Source organism: Colletotrichum spaethianum (genome assembly GCF_022836535.1).
Source record: "Colletotrichum spaethianum MAFF 239500 DNA, contig06, whole genome shotgun sequence".
NCBI classification, from domain to species: domain Eukaryota; kingdom Fungi; phylum Ascomycota; class Sordariomycetes; order Glomerellales; family Glomerellaceae; genus Colletotrichum; species Colletotrichum spaethianum.
Genome location: NW_026054776.1, coordinates 1,315,019 through 1,328,645, shown reverse-complemented (window position 1 = coordinate 1,328,645; position 13,627 = coordinate 1,315,019). Strand labels below are relative to the sequence as shown.

Below are 13,627 nucleotides of genomic sequence, written 5' to 3'. Positions count from 1 at the left end.
ATCTAGTCCCCGTTATAAAGTAAATAGTTTTTTGCAAGACATGCTTCTACAGCACGCAAGCGGGAATCTCGTGTCATGCTCAAATGTTGAGCTTCTCCTTGAGCCACTTCTCCGCCGTGGCGACAGCCTCCTCCAAGTTCTCGGCATTGGTGCCCTGTCCTTGACGAGTAGGTTCCTTGCCTCCGGACTTGCCTCCAACAATTCCACTGACCTGAGCGGCCCATTGCTCGGCGGTCACACCCTGGGAAGACAGGTGCTAGAGGCCGAATTAGCTTCAATTCACAGCAAACTTTCCAGTGACAACTTACAGTTCCAACATAGACACCGTGGGCAACGGAGCCCTCGTTCTTGCTTCCACCAAAGAGGTAGACAGAGCGCTCCTTGTCCTTGGACTGGAAGTGCTTGACAACCTCACCAATAGCCTTGGCGTTGGCAGAAATAGGGAGCTGGCCGACGAACCACTTGGAGTCCTTGTTCTTGTCGAAGTGGGCGACCACGGTATCGAGCGCAGTCTTAGCCTCGGCCTTCTGGCGCTTCTTCTGCTCATCCGTAACAGACTTGACAATCTTGTCGAAGCGCTTCTTGATGTCCTCCTTGGTGAGGGTGGAGATGGTCAGCTGGTTGAGAGCGTGCTGGGTCGTCTTGATCTCCTGCTCCTTTTCAGGGCCAAAAGGCAGCCCCTCGAGGGCATCAAGACGCTTGGAGAACTCATCGGCCTCACGCTGCACTTGATGCGCAGCGTCACCAGTGTAGGCGATGATGCGGCGGATACCCTTGGCAATACCGCTCTCCTCAACGATGATGAGGTCCTTGATCAGACCGGTCTGCTCGACGTGCGTACCGCCGCAGAACTCGACGCTGACCTTGCGCCATTCAGGGTTCTTGGGGTTGGCAAGCAGGGTGTCGACATCAACACCGACGGACACAACACGGACGGGGTTGGGGTATGTCTCGCCAAACACTGCGCGAACGCCCTCAATTCCCTTGGCCAGGTCAAGATCCACTTCCTTGGCATAGATCTTGCCGTTCTGGCGGATGTAAGAGTTGGAGAAGTCCTCAATCTTCTTCAGCTCAGGAATGGTTACACCCGTCTTGTGGGAAAAGTCGAAACGCAACTTCTCGTTGTCGACCAGAGAGCCCTTCTGGTTAATGTCGTCACCGAGGACTTCCCGAAGAGAGTGGTTGAGAATGTGAGTACCAGTGTGGTTGTTGCGAATGGGGGATCTCCTCAGCTCATCGTACTCGCAGATGACCTCGTTGCCAGAAGACAACGTGCCGTACTCGAGATAACCGTTGTGAACAATGTAACCTCCGTAGTTCTGCACGTCCAGGACCTTGAACTCGGCAACATCGTCAATGACAATGCGTCCAGTATCAGCGACTTGACCGCCAGACTCGGCATAGAAGTTGGTCTTGTCCAGCAACAGACCAAGAGGAGTGTTCTCAGCAATATCCTTGGTCGACTTGACAAAGCCTTTGCCGTCGTAGATCAACTGCACCTTGGCCTTGGAGTCACCCTTGATGAACTTGGCCTCATCGTCGGTTCTCGCAACGTTTAGCTGTTGCTCGAGCTCGGCAATTTGGTGGACGTTGAGCTTTGCAAAAGTCTGGACAGAGTTCTTGACGACTTTGCTGGCCTCACGGGCCTTGTCTTGGGCAGCCTTGACCTCCTCGTCGTCAATCTCAAGCTTACGCTCCTCAGCCATCAGCTTGGTCAGATCCACAGGGAATCCAAAGGTGTCGTAAAGTCTCCACACCTCAGCGCCAGAGAGCTTCTTCTCGCCCTTCTTGATGGCAGCGTTGGCGTACTTCTCAAACTGGGCCTCACCACGGTCAAGGGTACGGGCAAAGGCCTCTTCTTCCTCGTCCAGGATCTCCCTGATATCCTGTTGCTTCTTGACGATTTCGGGGAATTGCTCGCCCATCTGGTCCACAAGAGCAGGAAGAATCTTGGAGAAGAAGGAGCCGATCTCGGCGTTAAAGTATTTGCGAGCATAACGAACACCGCGACGCAGGACTCGGCGCACAACGTATCCGCGACCGTCGTTGTTCGGAACAGCACCGTCGGACATGGAGAAGGTCAAAAGACGGATGTGGTCAGCAATGACACGGTAAGCGGTGTCAATGCCGTCAACATCATCAGCGCCGTACTTATCAGTGTACGGCCTGGCGCCGGTGACCTCCTCTATTCTCTTGAACAGAGGGGTGAAGATATCGGTAGCGTAGTTGGAGACGGTGTTCTGGAGAGCAGACACAAGACGCTCAAAGCCCATACCGGTATCGACGTGCTTGGCGGGCAGGGACTTCAGGGATCTATCGGGCTGGCGGTCGTACTGGATGAAAACGTTGTTCCAGATCTCAACGACCATGGGGTCATCCTGGTTGACCAAGTCGGAGGCGTTGCGGCCGCCAATCTTGTCGTAGTGCACTTCACTGCAAGGTCCGCAAGGGCCTTGGTCACCCATCTCCCAAAAGTTGTCCTTCATGTTGCCAGGCAGGATGTGGTCGTCGGGGACACCAACAGATTGCCACAAGCCCTTGGCCTCCAGGTCGGGCTCGAGACCCATGTCAGGGTTGCCCTCGAAGTAGGTGACATACAGCCGGGAAGGGTCCAGGCCGTAAACCTTGGTCAAAAGTTCCCAAGACATCTCAATGGCCTCTTTCTTGAAATAGTCTCCAAAAGACCAGTTGCCCAACATCTCGAAGAAGGTGTGGTGGTAGCTGTCCTTGCCGACATCGTCGAGATCGTTGTGCTTGCCACCGGCACGAATGCACTTCTGGGTGTCGGTCGCACGCTTCAGAGGGTACATGGGGTCCGCCTTGGAGATCGTTCCGAGGAAAATGGGCTTGAATTGGTTCATGCCCGCATTGGTGAAGAGCAAGGTGGGGTCATTGTGAGGGACAACGGAGGAGGAGGGCACTGTGATAAAGCAGGACAAGTCAGCCAACTGAGACGATGCAAGTGGATGAATACGGAACGGCCGCAAGACGAAGCACCATAGATGCAAGGTCTATAACAATGCTAGGTTGTGGTGCTGCTGGGAGAGTTGGTGATATCGTACCGATAGTGTGGCCCCTCTTCTCAAAGAATTCGAGGAAAGTCTTGCGCACGACGGCGCCGGGCCACTTTGGCTCAGCCATGACTGCAGTGGGCAATGTCGAAGTTGAGTGGAAACGCCTCTGCGGGAAGATAGCACTCGATGCGATGAGTCCAGACGGCGTAAGGGTATTTGTCTGGGATCCGACCGACGCTCGAGTCCAGCAGAAAGAGGTTATGGTTGTTGATGTGGAGGTGGACGTTTTATCAGGGTCGGCACAGCTGTGACTCTTCTGGCGGGGTGGGCAGCTCGTTAGCGCGGCAGCTGCATTCGCATTGCTTCGGGGTAGGAGGGGCAGCGATAGCGGGAGCGGATGCGGACGCAGACGTGGTAGGGGAGGCGTCGGGGGGTCCTCTGGCCCGGCGCTTTCGTAGAAACTTCTACAAGCCCGCCAGGAATGAGTCAAAGCCAGTACAAAAGCGCCAGAGCTCCCCAACCAGGGCCATCCGCCACAGCTGAGCGCCAGTGAACGCGCCCGCACCCCTCGTACGAGCACAGAAGCACCTCTAGTCATTCCACTGACTTCCCTTTCCCCCTCAAATACAACCACCTGGACCAGACGAATTGAACTGCGCAGAGAGGGCAGAACGTCTCCTCTTTCTCCTCTTCTTTTCTCACTTCTTGTTCTCGAGCGAACCTCTCTGCCTTCGCCGCTTCGCCGCAGAAAAGCGAGCAAGCAACAAACGCGCTATCTTTCGTGTCTTGGCAGCAAAAGACTGTTGTTACCAAGCCAGCGGCATCTGTATTTCAGATTGACTTTGAGACTGCGTTCTTCACTCCGCGACGGGGTATTCCCTACCCTTCCGAAAACGGCGACTCGAGATTAAACCGTACCGCAACTCTTCCCACCTCACTCTCAATCTCGGCTACCAGTTCCGATTGGTGGCGCCTTGTGTACTCTGCTGCTGCTGTTGCTACTGCTCAGCTGCTCCTGTCGTGTCTCTCTTTACTGCGATTTTAGTGGCCGCTTCGGGGTCGCGATTAATTAACCATCGTCTCAGTTTTTGGTCGTTGTCTGTTGTCGTTGGCGTCGTTGGGTCCGCAGCCTTGCGAAAAGGGAGTTGGTAGTAAAGCTTGGAGGGTGCAGCCGGAAAGGATTGGGTGAAAGACAAGACGCGCAAGAGAAAGTTCCAGCAGAAAGTCGCCGAAATATGCTGCTGCACGGGGCGCAATCTCCCTCCCACGCGCTGGAGCCGGATCAGCACCAACATCAACAGGCGAGGCAGCTAAGGCGCAAAAGAAAAGCTGAGTCCCAAGACAACGAACGTTTGTCCAAAAGACTCAGTCTGTTGAATCTAGGTAAGACCCAAACACGAGTAAGCTTTCTTGGCTTGTTTTTTTTTGATGCTGACACTGCATGCAGAGAAGAATGGCCAGAAACTTTATGTCCCAGTTGAGGAGCCGGCTCCATCGTCCATGACACCAAATGTTGTGCCCACAGCTTCATCGCCATCCACCTCCCCACTAGCCGTCGCCGCCGTCGTGATCGCAAACCACCACCGTCCGATGAGGAAGCGATGCAGCTTGACGACACCAAGCACAAGGTCTACATCTACAACATCGACGACGAGATCTCCTCTTCCGAGAGCGAGCCCGACGATGGCAAGCTCGTCTTCCTGCCGAACATTGAGAAGCACCTGCGCGCCACGCGCATTCCACCCTCCATTCTAGCCAACAACGACGGCGAGCTTGCTGGCATGCAGGTGGTGTTGTACAACGAACCCACGTCTCTGACCGTCCCACCCGAGCAAGACAGCGTCCGCAAGGCCATTGTCGAGTCCCGGGCCCGCATGCGCGAGAGGCAGCGACTCGAACGTGAGGGCAGAGGCGCGCCGGTGCAGATGCCGCCGCCGTTCTTCTCTCAGCAGCCCGTAGGTGCCCTCGTCCCCGATCCCCAGCAGCCGGTGGACGCAATCATACCTGATCCTCCAACCCCGACCGAGACGTCGGCTCCTGTAGACTACGACCCCGACGCCATGGACATGGATTAGGAGGAGGAAAGAAACAAGGCAAGTAATCTCTTATATTTATCACGATGCCCACGGCCGCCACGAACAGGGACGAATCGGTGCAAAGGGACCCACGGCATTTCCTAGCCGGGGCCATCAAGGCGTTTTAATGGTATCATTTCGAATCGTATTGGCAAGGAATATTGCTATGTTGTACAATATACAAGAGTTTAAGCCAAGGCATCCAGTCCCCGGTGTATGTGACGTCCCGCCTCGATGCATGTGAGACCTTGCAGCCTCTATACGGTGAACCCCTTCAAGTCTTGACGGTTCCCGTCCTAATCTGTGTCTTGATGTATCCTCAACCTCATCTCATCTTGGATCTCATCTTGAACCGGCAATGAGCAACACGTCCCTATTCAAAAACCCGCTTTAAAACGCAAACGCAACAACAAAACGACGCACCGCCCACTCCCCGCGCCTCTCGCTCACTGCGCCCTGTACGGGTAAGACTGCCCGGTGTGGTTCGCGGCAACGGCAGCCTGCGGCGGCGGCGGGCCTGCGGGGGGCGTGACGCCGAACTCCTGGGACGGGTCGACCTTGGACCCGCCGTCGGGCGGCGCGTACATGGGCGGCCTCGCGGCGTTGGGGTCGTAGGTCGGCGGCGGCATCCCCTGCATGCCGTAGTAGCCGCCGGCCTGGGCCTGCGGGTGGGTGTTGTAGTACTCTGGGCGGTAGGTGTTGTAGGAGGCGGCGGGCCACGCGTAGCGGCTGTCGACGCGGGCGAGCTGGGCGCGGCTGAAGAGCCAGCGGTGGTAGCCCAGAGGGAGGAGGCCCTTCTTCATGCGGCGCTTGCCGTGGGCGTAGCCGATGATGAGGAAGGCGGCAAAGAGCGTCGTGAAGCCCAGGAAGACGGACCACTTGACGATGACGCCCGTCTGTTGAGGTCTGTTAGAGCCATGGCGGTCTCATGGTGAGGGGAGAAGGAGTGTGAGGTGATGTGACTTACCCGACTGTACCACCATGGAATCGCCCGCCCGTTCTGGATGACCCAGCCGGGTGGGAGTTCGTTGGGGTTGACGACAGTCTGCCGAGCGATCAAGTGGGTGTCCATCGTGATGTGTGCGGTTCTCGGCCTCTCTGTTCCTCCCCCTTTGTGTCTAAATTCCAGCCCCGTTTCCCTACGGTTCCCGCGCCGAAAGTCGAGCTTGTTCGGAGCCGCACTTTGTATCGTCTATGTTTAGTTCCGTCGGGAGGGTATTTGGAGGCTGCAGATCAACTACGCCGAAATAAGACTAAGCACAGCTGCTGTTCGAACTACCGACAAGCAAGGGTAGCGGTGTAGTCGTGGAAAGAGAAAAGAGTGTACGGTTACTAGTTTTGCCAAGACTTTGAGACGCAGCGGGTGGATGCTTTATTTGAATCACTCAAAACGAGAAAAGTCGACCAGGAAACCAGAGGAAATCTAAGAAGAATCGTCCAGAGAGGTCGGGAGGCCTGCCAGCCACCTAGTGTCCACATCATCTCTATGGTTATGCTCGGACATGGGTGCCGGCATCGCTAACTCTGTTTTCCACGGGCGCACAGGGGGTGGAGTCTTGGAGGTTGGGGTGCATAGGCAGCGGGCCCCCTCATTGGTCCCGATCGGCTGAAAGGGTCCAGCGAGAGGTCGTTGGGGAGTGTGACGACGGCGGTTCGTGTGCAATTCTGCGGCAGCACTGAAGCATCAGAGTCGTTTCATCCCTCTCGGGTCCCGAACGACGTGACGGCTCAGCAGGCCATTCTGGAAAGCACACACACACACACACACACACACACACACACACACACACACACACACACACACACACATCACCGGCGACCACACGACACACCACACAAGCCTTGCAGGCCGTGACGAGCACAACACTCGCAAACACAAACGGCCAAACATTGCCAGCACCCACCGTGAGTCGTGGGCCCGGCGGCTTGAGGGCCCACGCCGCAACCATCGCCAAAAGAAATTGGTCACGCCTGTCTGGAAGCAGCCGCAACTCTTCCCGTTCATCGCGGTAGGGGCACGGGAAGAGGACTGGGCGGTGCTGGCCCCGCGCGCGCTTTGAAGCAACTTATGTGAGGCTCCCTATCGCATTCGCCCGTCGATCCCCCCTCTTGTTTTTCTCCTGCCCGACGAATCCAATGGGCTCGCCGAAACACTTTGGCAGCCGAGATTCATTAAACATTTCGTGCTCGGGTTGTGGCAGTGAAGAATACAAGCCCAGAGAAAACTTGTCGTGGTTTCCCTTCCTCCTTCTCCTCGTCACCATGGTAATACCCTCCTGTCTCGCCGTCTCTTACTGGATCCTTCCGAATCCCTCACGTAATAGCACTGGTGTTAACGTACGCGGATGCCGGTAAGCACCCGTAAGCAACCATATCTGCCATGCCCGTGGCATACTCAAGCCTCGACGGTGCATCACGGAGTAGCCCATCTTTCCCTGGCCTTCTACGGCAAGATCGGATCAATTGATCTGCATCAGCCACACGTCCTCGTCAGCCGGCTCATAGTTCACCATAGTTCACTAAGACGAGAACAACGCTGGAGGGGCTGACCGTCCATTCATACCCAACAATAGGTACCGCGTACGTCAGGGCCCGGGCTCCATAGTTGAGCAAGGTTGGGAAACAGTAAGGCTTAGTGAGGGACGAGCGTAGAGACGAAGCTTGATCTCAAGAGACGGATATATGGGGCTGTAGTCGTGGAGTCGGGTAGACCCTTGTTCATCGTCAACTCCTCACAATTCTGAACTCCTTCTTCTCCTCCCCCTTCACACCTCTCCCTGTCCACCCACCCATCTTCTTTTAACCACATCAGACAATTAGACATATAAGCTTGCCGAAAAGAAAGCCTAGAATATAGTTTAGTCTGCTTCTCTCTCTAGGGCGTAGGGCTGGGCTTTCTGCCCGCCATACGCAGCTTTAAGATGTATGCTTGAACACCTCAGCCACCAACTCGGTTCAAGGCCCGAGAACCGCCAATGGCCCTCGACTTGGAAGAAACTCAAGATGATAGGGGGCTGCATGGGGACGAGTTCGCACGAGACGTTGTCGTTGCCCTTTTCGTACCCAAGCCCTCCCAGCTTCGGTTGATCTGCGATGGAAGTCCGAGCTGGTCGAGCCGAAACCCGAGTCGTTCAGACGTCGAGAGTGGCGTGTGTGTGCTTCCGCAACGCGTCGGGCACTCGGCTACGATTCTTGCGCGTAATGCCGACAGGAGCCATGACTGACGATCGCTCAAAGTGGCGGCCGTTCGTAGCTCACCCGTCCCTCCACCACCCGGTGTCCTCGTCGTACCCAATGATATCGAAGCTGATATTCATACTTCTGAGCATCGTACCCATGGTAAACTCCTGCTGATCGTCAGTACTTCGCTCCCCTCGTAGCCGGGTTGCAGTGCTCGCCTCGTCCTCGCCGTCGTCATCTTCACGCGCCTCGCGACCATCCTCCTCTTCCACATGTCCCGGCGACGACTCCTCAACGCCCTCGTCCCCATGCCCACGGCCCCTCCCTTCGCCATCCTCCTCCCTCATCCTCTCCGCAAACCTGACCCCATCTTCCCTCCGGGCCCTCCTCCAGGCCTTCAGCCCGCCCATCCCCTCTACCCTCTCCCGAGACCCTTCAAACACCTCCTCTGCCGCGATCCGGCTCGCCGCCCTCCATTTCTCAATCAACTCAAGAAGCTCCTCGTCCGTCTCGCCCTCGCCTCCGCCACGGATCCGCCCAGCCTGCCGGAGAATCTCCTCCCTACCCTCGGCCTCCCTCGTGCTCTTACTGCCTGGCACTGAAACACCGCCTTTCGTGACCGGCCTGGCGACCCCGTGAAAACCTGTTCTCAGTGGTGAAGGGGACGCCCCGGGGTGTAGCTGCGGTCTTGGCACGCTGAATGGCCGGCGCGTAGGCGTGGCCGCCTGCTTCGCCGGCGTCGTCATCTGGGTTCCGACTCCCCGAGGTCTCGTGGTGGCCGTAGTGCCACGCGGGCCTACACCCGAATCCGGGCCCGCACGGGTAGCTCCTTTCGGCTTCAGCTGCGGAGATGACGCTGTAGTATCTTCGGTAGCGGCAGGCCCCGCAACTTGCTCTTCGCGGTCCCGCACCATAGGCGACTTGAAGGGTTTCCTGAGCGTCTCGTTGGCGGTGTCGACCCGCCTTCGCTTTGCGGCAGGCGTGAACATTGTGTGCAGCTGGCTACCTCGTGCGTGAAACCCGTCCTTTTCAATTCAAATACGTGATGTTGACAATGTCTTCCTCTAGCTGCGGCAGAGTGGTGAAACGGGATGAGGGCCGTATGGCCGATGTGGGTTTCGGTAGGTGTTGTTGGACGGTTCCCGATCGGTCATGGCTGCCGCAGTAATGAACAAAATGATGATGCACAACTTTCTGAACCATCGACCCTAAAAAATCAACACCTACCACAACGCCAAGTTCAAGGATTTGAATCACAAAACACGAATTCATCGCGCGTGTAGTTGCGAGTCACACCGCGCCGCAAGGCGATCTCAAAGTCACTGGCGCCAAGTCCTTGGCTTATCTGCAAGTCATGTCTCACGATAGACGGGCACGTAAAGATGCAGATCGACGACTTATTCAAACTATCCAGCCACTGCCCAAGTATACTACAGGATTGAAACCAAACGCCCCTTTGGTCCTCCACCTCTAGCTGCAGGCCAGTTTTCCTTGCTTCCAGTCATTTCACATGTCCGTATGCACATTCCGAACCCGGAGATATTTCGAAGTTGAAGAGCAGTCCTCCATCAAACCCGAAGTCGAAACAAAAAGAGAGGGAAAAACAAAACAAAAAACAAAGCAGTACTCTCGTCCATGACCCGTTTTGCGCCTGTCGATGCAGCGTAATCCTCCGCCGGCACGGAGATATAGAAGAGAATGTAGACTAAATATCCTACGTGTCGCTAATGCCGTGAAGTGAAAAGGAAAGAGGTATCATAGAACCAACTACACTCCATAAATGGTCCCAAAAAGGCCAGAATGCAGATGAATGGTACAGACAAAGCGGCGAAAATGAAGAAGAAAAGTGGTATCAAGAATCGACCCGCACCCTCTTGGGCTCATTGCCAACCTCGGGACCCTCGTGTGGTCCATTCGTGCTGATCTCGGGACTCTTGCGCTTCGTGCTCGTGTTATCGTCTCTCAAGAAACTGGGGCCTGAGCCGACAACGGGAGTCGCAAAGTTCAACGGGCTAGGCAGCGTGTTGCTGTCGCTACCACCGCGCGAATACCATTCCGGGTAGAAGCTGCTGGGACTGGGTAAAAACTCGTTGTTCAGGAATCGGGATGGTAGAGCGGACACCGGAGTGTCGATATTCATGTTATTGTTTTGCTGCGGTGGTGGACGAGCAAACGGGTTTGGCGGGCCCGTGGCGCCAGCCGACAACAGTGTTTGGGCTGACGGAGATGGCGGCGGCAGCACCATGCCTGAAGACTGCGAATCGGATGCGTGGCGCCGAGTCGTCTGGGATGTGGTATCGGTTGAGTTGCGAGGAGAGTTTGACTCGGCAGTTGCGCTACCGCCATCTGAAGGTTCGTCGGGGATCTCCACCCTCAAACGTGGCCGCGCACTGCCTCCAAGCTTCATGCTATTGGTGCGAGACGGTGGAGTAAACGTTGTCTCTGGAATGGACGATACGGAGATGTTGCGAGTTTTGTTTAGAGATTGAGTGCTGGCCCGTGGAGGTAGGGGCGGGGATGTTGTAGAACCGTTGGTCCGGGACACCGCGCCAACATCGACAGACTGAGACCGATTGCCCTCAACCTTGATGCTGTTCTGATCAGGGAACGGGGGGCGATTGGGTTCAGTCTTGATACTGCTCTGCTCGGACGCAAACGAGGCCAGATGCTGAGATAAGATGGAACGGTTCTCGTCGATGGGCGTGAAGATGCTGTGCTGCTTGCGCTGTGGTAGCTTCTTAATCGCGCTGTCCGTGTTCAGTAGTGGCGGCTGTCTCTCTTGTTGCTCCGATCGCGGTTCCATTGGCGCGGGCATCGCTGTGTCTCGGGACTGCGGCGGCGGGGCCTGGGACTGTTGCTGCTGTTGTTGAGAGTGCGAGGGTTGCGGCTGTTGCTGTTGCTGTTGCTGAGGCTGAGGCGACTGTTGCTGCTGTTGCTGAGGCTCGAGCTGCTGGGGTTGTGGCGGCGGGGGCGTGATCTGAGGCTGTTGCGGCGGCAGTTGCTGAGTGGGAGGCTGTGGCGGAGACGGCGAGATCCGAGAAACTTGAGGCCCAGGCCCTTGCTGGCCCTGCTGTTGCGGGTAGCTGGGCGGCATGGAGCGGCGCTGGTCTTCCATGTACTGTTGCATGTGCGGGGGGTGGTGGTTGGACGGGTACGAGGGTATTGAGGGCCATGCTGCGGTGGGAGCCCATGAGGCATGTTTGGCGGCATGTTGGGTTGGTTCTGAGGGTTATAGATGGCCGGGTTCGGCATGTAGGCGAAGCCGTTGACGGGAGGTTGCTGAGATCCAGGAGGACCAACAGGCTGAGGGCCCATGTTCGGCCCTATGCGGCGAATGTCTTGTCGAGAACCAGGACGCGATCCCATGCCAGGCTGCGGCGTGTGGCCGCGTTGCACTGGATGACCCGGGTGCTGTTGAAAGGACATGCCGTTCGGAATAGGAGGAGACGCCGACGGTGTGTGGTGACGCATGTGAGGGAAAGGCTGTTGTCCTTGGAAATGAGGAGGGATCATCTGAGCGTCCTGCGGCGGGGTGCCTTCGGGGTCCTCGTCTTCGTCCTCATCGTTGCCGCCGTTGAAGTCCGAGGGGCCCTTGTGCTCGTTGGGGCCACCATGCTGCACAATGGGTCAGGATTCCGCGTTTGCGACTGGTGAGTAGGTGGAGGGCTTACGTATGTGTATCTGGTGATCATCTCCCGCATGTCTGTGGAAGAGTACTCGTACAGCTTCTTGTTGCTGCCGAAGATGAAGACGGCAACGTCGACGGAGCACAGAACAGAAAGCTCATGCGCCTTCTTGAACAGACCACCCTTTCTCTTCAAAAAGGTGCTATAGGCAAGACGAGTCAGCGAGAACCGGAGGGCGCGAGGGTCATCGAGGGGCGGCGAGCTTACACAGAGCGGTTTCTGTCATCCTTGATGGCTTTGATCTCAATCTTTCTGCGTCCCATCTTGATCCAGATGCTCTAGCGAGCCGTCGAGGGATACGCGTAAGGCGACGAGGCGCGGCAGTACCGGGCTGATGGTGATGTCGAGGCGAGCGACCTGGGTGCCGATTGGCGATGGCGCGACGGCGGCGAGGTCTCAGTCGTTGCGGTTGAGGGTGCGTCGACTGGTCTTGGGAGGGGAAGGGTGTCGAGGAGCGGGGAGACTCGTCGAAGCTCGGGGATGGAGCTGGATATGTCTTGTCGGAGCAAGCTTGGCTGATCAACGGAGCGAGTGGAAACAAAAGTTCGGCCGGGGCGGGCTGATCGCTTTTATCTAGATGGCCTGTCTCGTGGGGTGTCGGTGCGAACTGGTGATGCGTCAGTCAAACTGGGCATGTGCAGGGCAGCGCATCCCGGGATCAACGGTATTTGAAGCGGATGCAAACAAAGGTTGTCGGAGCAGGGGGAGAAAGCAGACGGAGAGGACGCATCAAGAACGTACATTAATCCCATTACAAGTGCAGATGCGACAGGTTCTGGGATGGACAGGCGTTGCGAGGTGCAGGTTGATGGGGCTGAATCTGGCGTGGATGATTCTAATAATAGACGCGATCGTGTTCACGTTTTCTGGGTGCGGGAAGACAGGACAGTGAAGGAGGGAAGGGGGAAAAAAATAATGATGGGAGTGAGTGGGTGGTGGAGGGGAGCAGCAGTTTACACTAGGTGCAGTGCAGCGGCGGCGCGGTGCAGTAGGTACGGTTGACACACCTCAGTCGGCAAGCAAGTACATGCAGGTGGTACCAGTCGCGAGGCAGGGCAAGGCAAGCAGCGAGAGCGAGTGTGAGGGTGAGGGAGAGTGTGTAGCCAGAGATGGTCCAGTGAGGATGCGGGAACAGAAAGTCGGAAAGCGGGAGCAGCACGAGGGGGCAGCGCAGCATCAGCAGCAGCAGCAGAAAGCCAACGGCTTGGGGGAAAAAAAAGTGACAGGGGATGGGGGTGGTGAACGAATCACTGGGTGGGAAGGAAAGGGACGAGACGCGAGCAAGAAGGGGAAGGGGGAAGGAAAGGAGGAAGAAGACGGGACCGGGGGCAATACTCCAATTACCCTGTCGCGTCCAGAAGCAGAAGCAGAACGGCGGGCCAGCGGCCCTCTTCTTGTCTCCAGGCCCTGCCATGTGAAGTGCACCAGATGCAGAGTGGACCACACCTCCTTCTCAGTCATCCTCATCTATCTCCAGGTAGGTAGCAGCTAGTTGGTCCTGCCCTCACCTCGCTTGCGCCCGTAGCACACCTCACCTTCTTTCTCGCTACCACCGACAAGGCAAGGTCTCGAGGACTCTTGGTGCGAGCGTTTTTATGACGGGGGTCCTGGTGGCCGTTGCGGACGCTCGTGAAACGACAGACTGAAGAGGCAGGGAATGAGGATGAGACGT

At 56.7% G+C, this 13,627-nt stretch overlaps 5 protein-coding genes across 5 annotated transcripts; 1 reads left to right on the top strand and 4 right to left on the bottom strand.

The window, feature by feature from the left end:
• Positions 1 to 79: 79 nt before the first annotated feature.
• Positions 80 to 3,141, bottom strand: ColSpa_03367 (alanine--tRNA ligase; the record flags this gene model as incomplete). The annotated part of the gene is made up of 3 exons (XM_049269579.1): positions 80 to 256; positions 309 to 2,920; positions 3,063 to 3,141. The coding sequence occupies 3 exons, from the start codon at positions 3,139 to 3,141 to the stop codon at positions 80 to 82; spliced, it is 2,868 nt and encodes a 955-aa protein (XP_049125536.1).
• Positions 3,142 to 4,615: 1,474 nt separating this feature from the next.
• ColSpa_03366 (uncharacterized protein) lies at positions 4,616 to 5,089 on the top strand (the record flags this gene model as incomplete). The annotated part of the gene is made up of 1 exon (XM_049269578.1): positions 4,616 to 5,089. The coding sequence occupies one exon, from the start codon at positions 4,616 to 4,618 to the stop codon at positions 5,087 to 5,089; it is 474 nt and encodes a 157-aa protein (XP_049125535.1).
• Positions 5,090 to 5,535: 446 nt separating this feature from the next.
• On the bottom strand, positions 5,536 to 6,161 carry ColSpa_03365 (uncharacterized protein; the record flags this gene model as incomplete). The annotated part of the gene is made up of 2 exons (XM_049269577.1): positions 5,536 to 5,985; positions 6,057 to 6,161. The coding sequence occupies 2 exons, from the start codon at positions 6,159 to 6,161 to the stop codon at positions 5,536 to 5,538; spliced, it is 555 nt and encodes a 184-aa protein (XP_049125534.1).
• Positions 6,162 to 8,343: 2,182 nt separating this feature from the next.
• ColSpa_03364 (uncharacterized protein) lies at positions 8,344 to 9,258 on the bottom strand (the record flags this gene model as incomplete). Its single annotated transcript, XM_049269576.1, has 1 exon — positions 8,344 to 9,258. The coding sequence occupies one exon, from the start codon at positions 9,256 to 9,258 to the stop codon at positions 8,344 to 8,346; it is 915 nt and encodes a 304-aa protein (XP_049125533.1).
• An 863-nt stretch (positions 9,259 to 10,121) lies between these two features.
• Positions 10,122 to 10,676, bottom strand: ColSpa_03363 (uncharacterized protein; the record flags this gene model as incomplete). The annotated part of the gene is made up of 1 exon (XM_049269575.1): positions 10,122 to 10,676. The coding sequence occupies one exon, from the start codon at positions 10,674 to 10,676 to the stop codon at positions 10,122 to 10,124; it is 555 nt and encodes a 184-aa protein (XP_049125532.1).
• Between the last annotated feature and the right edge of the window lie 2,951 nt (positions 10,677 to 13,627).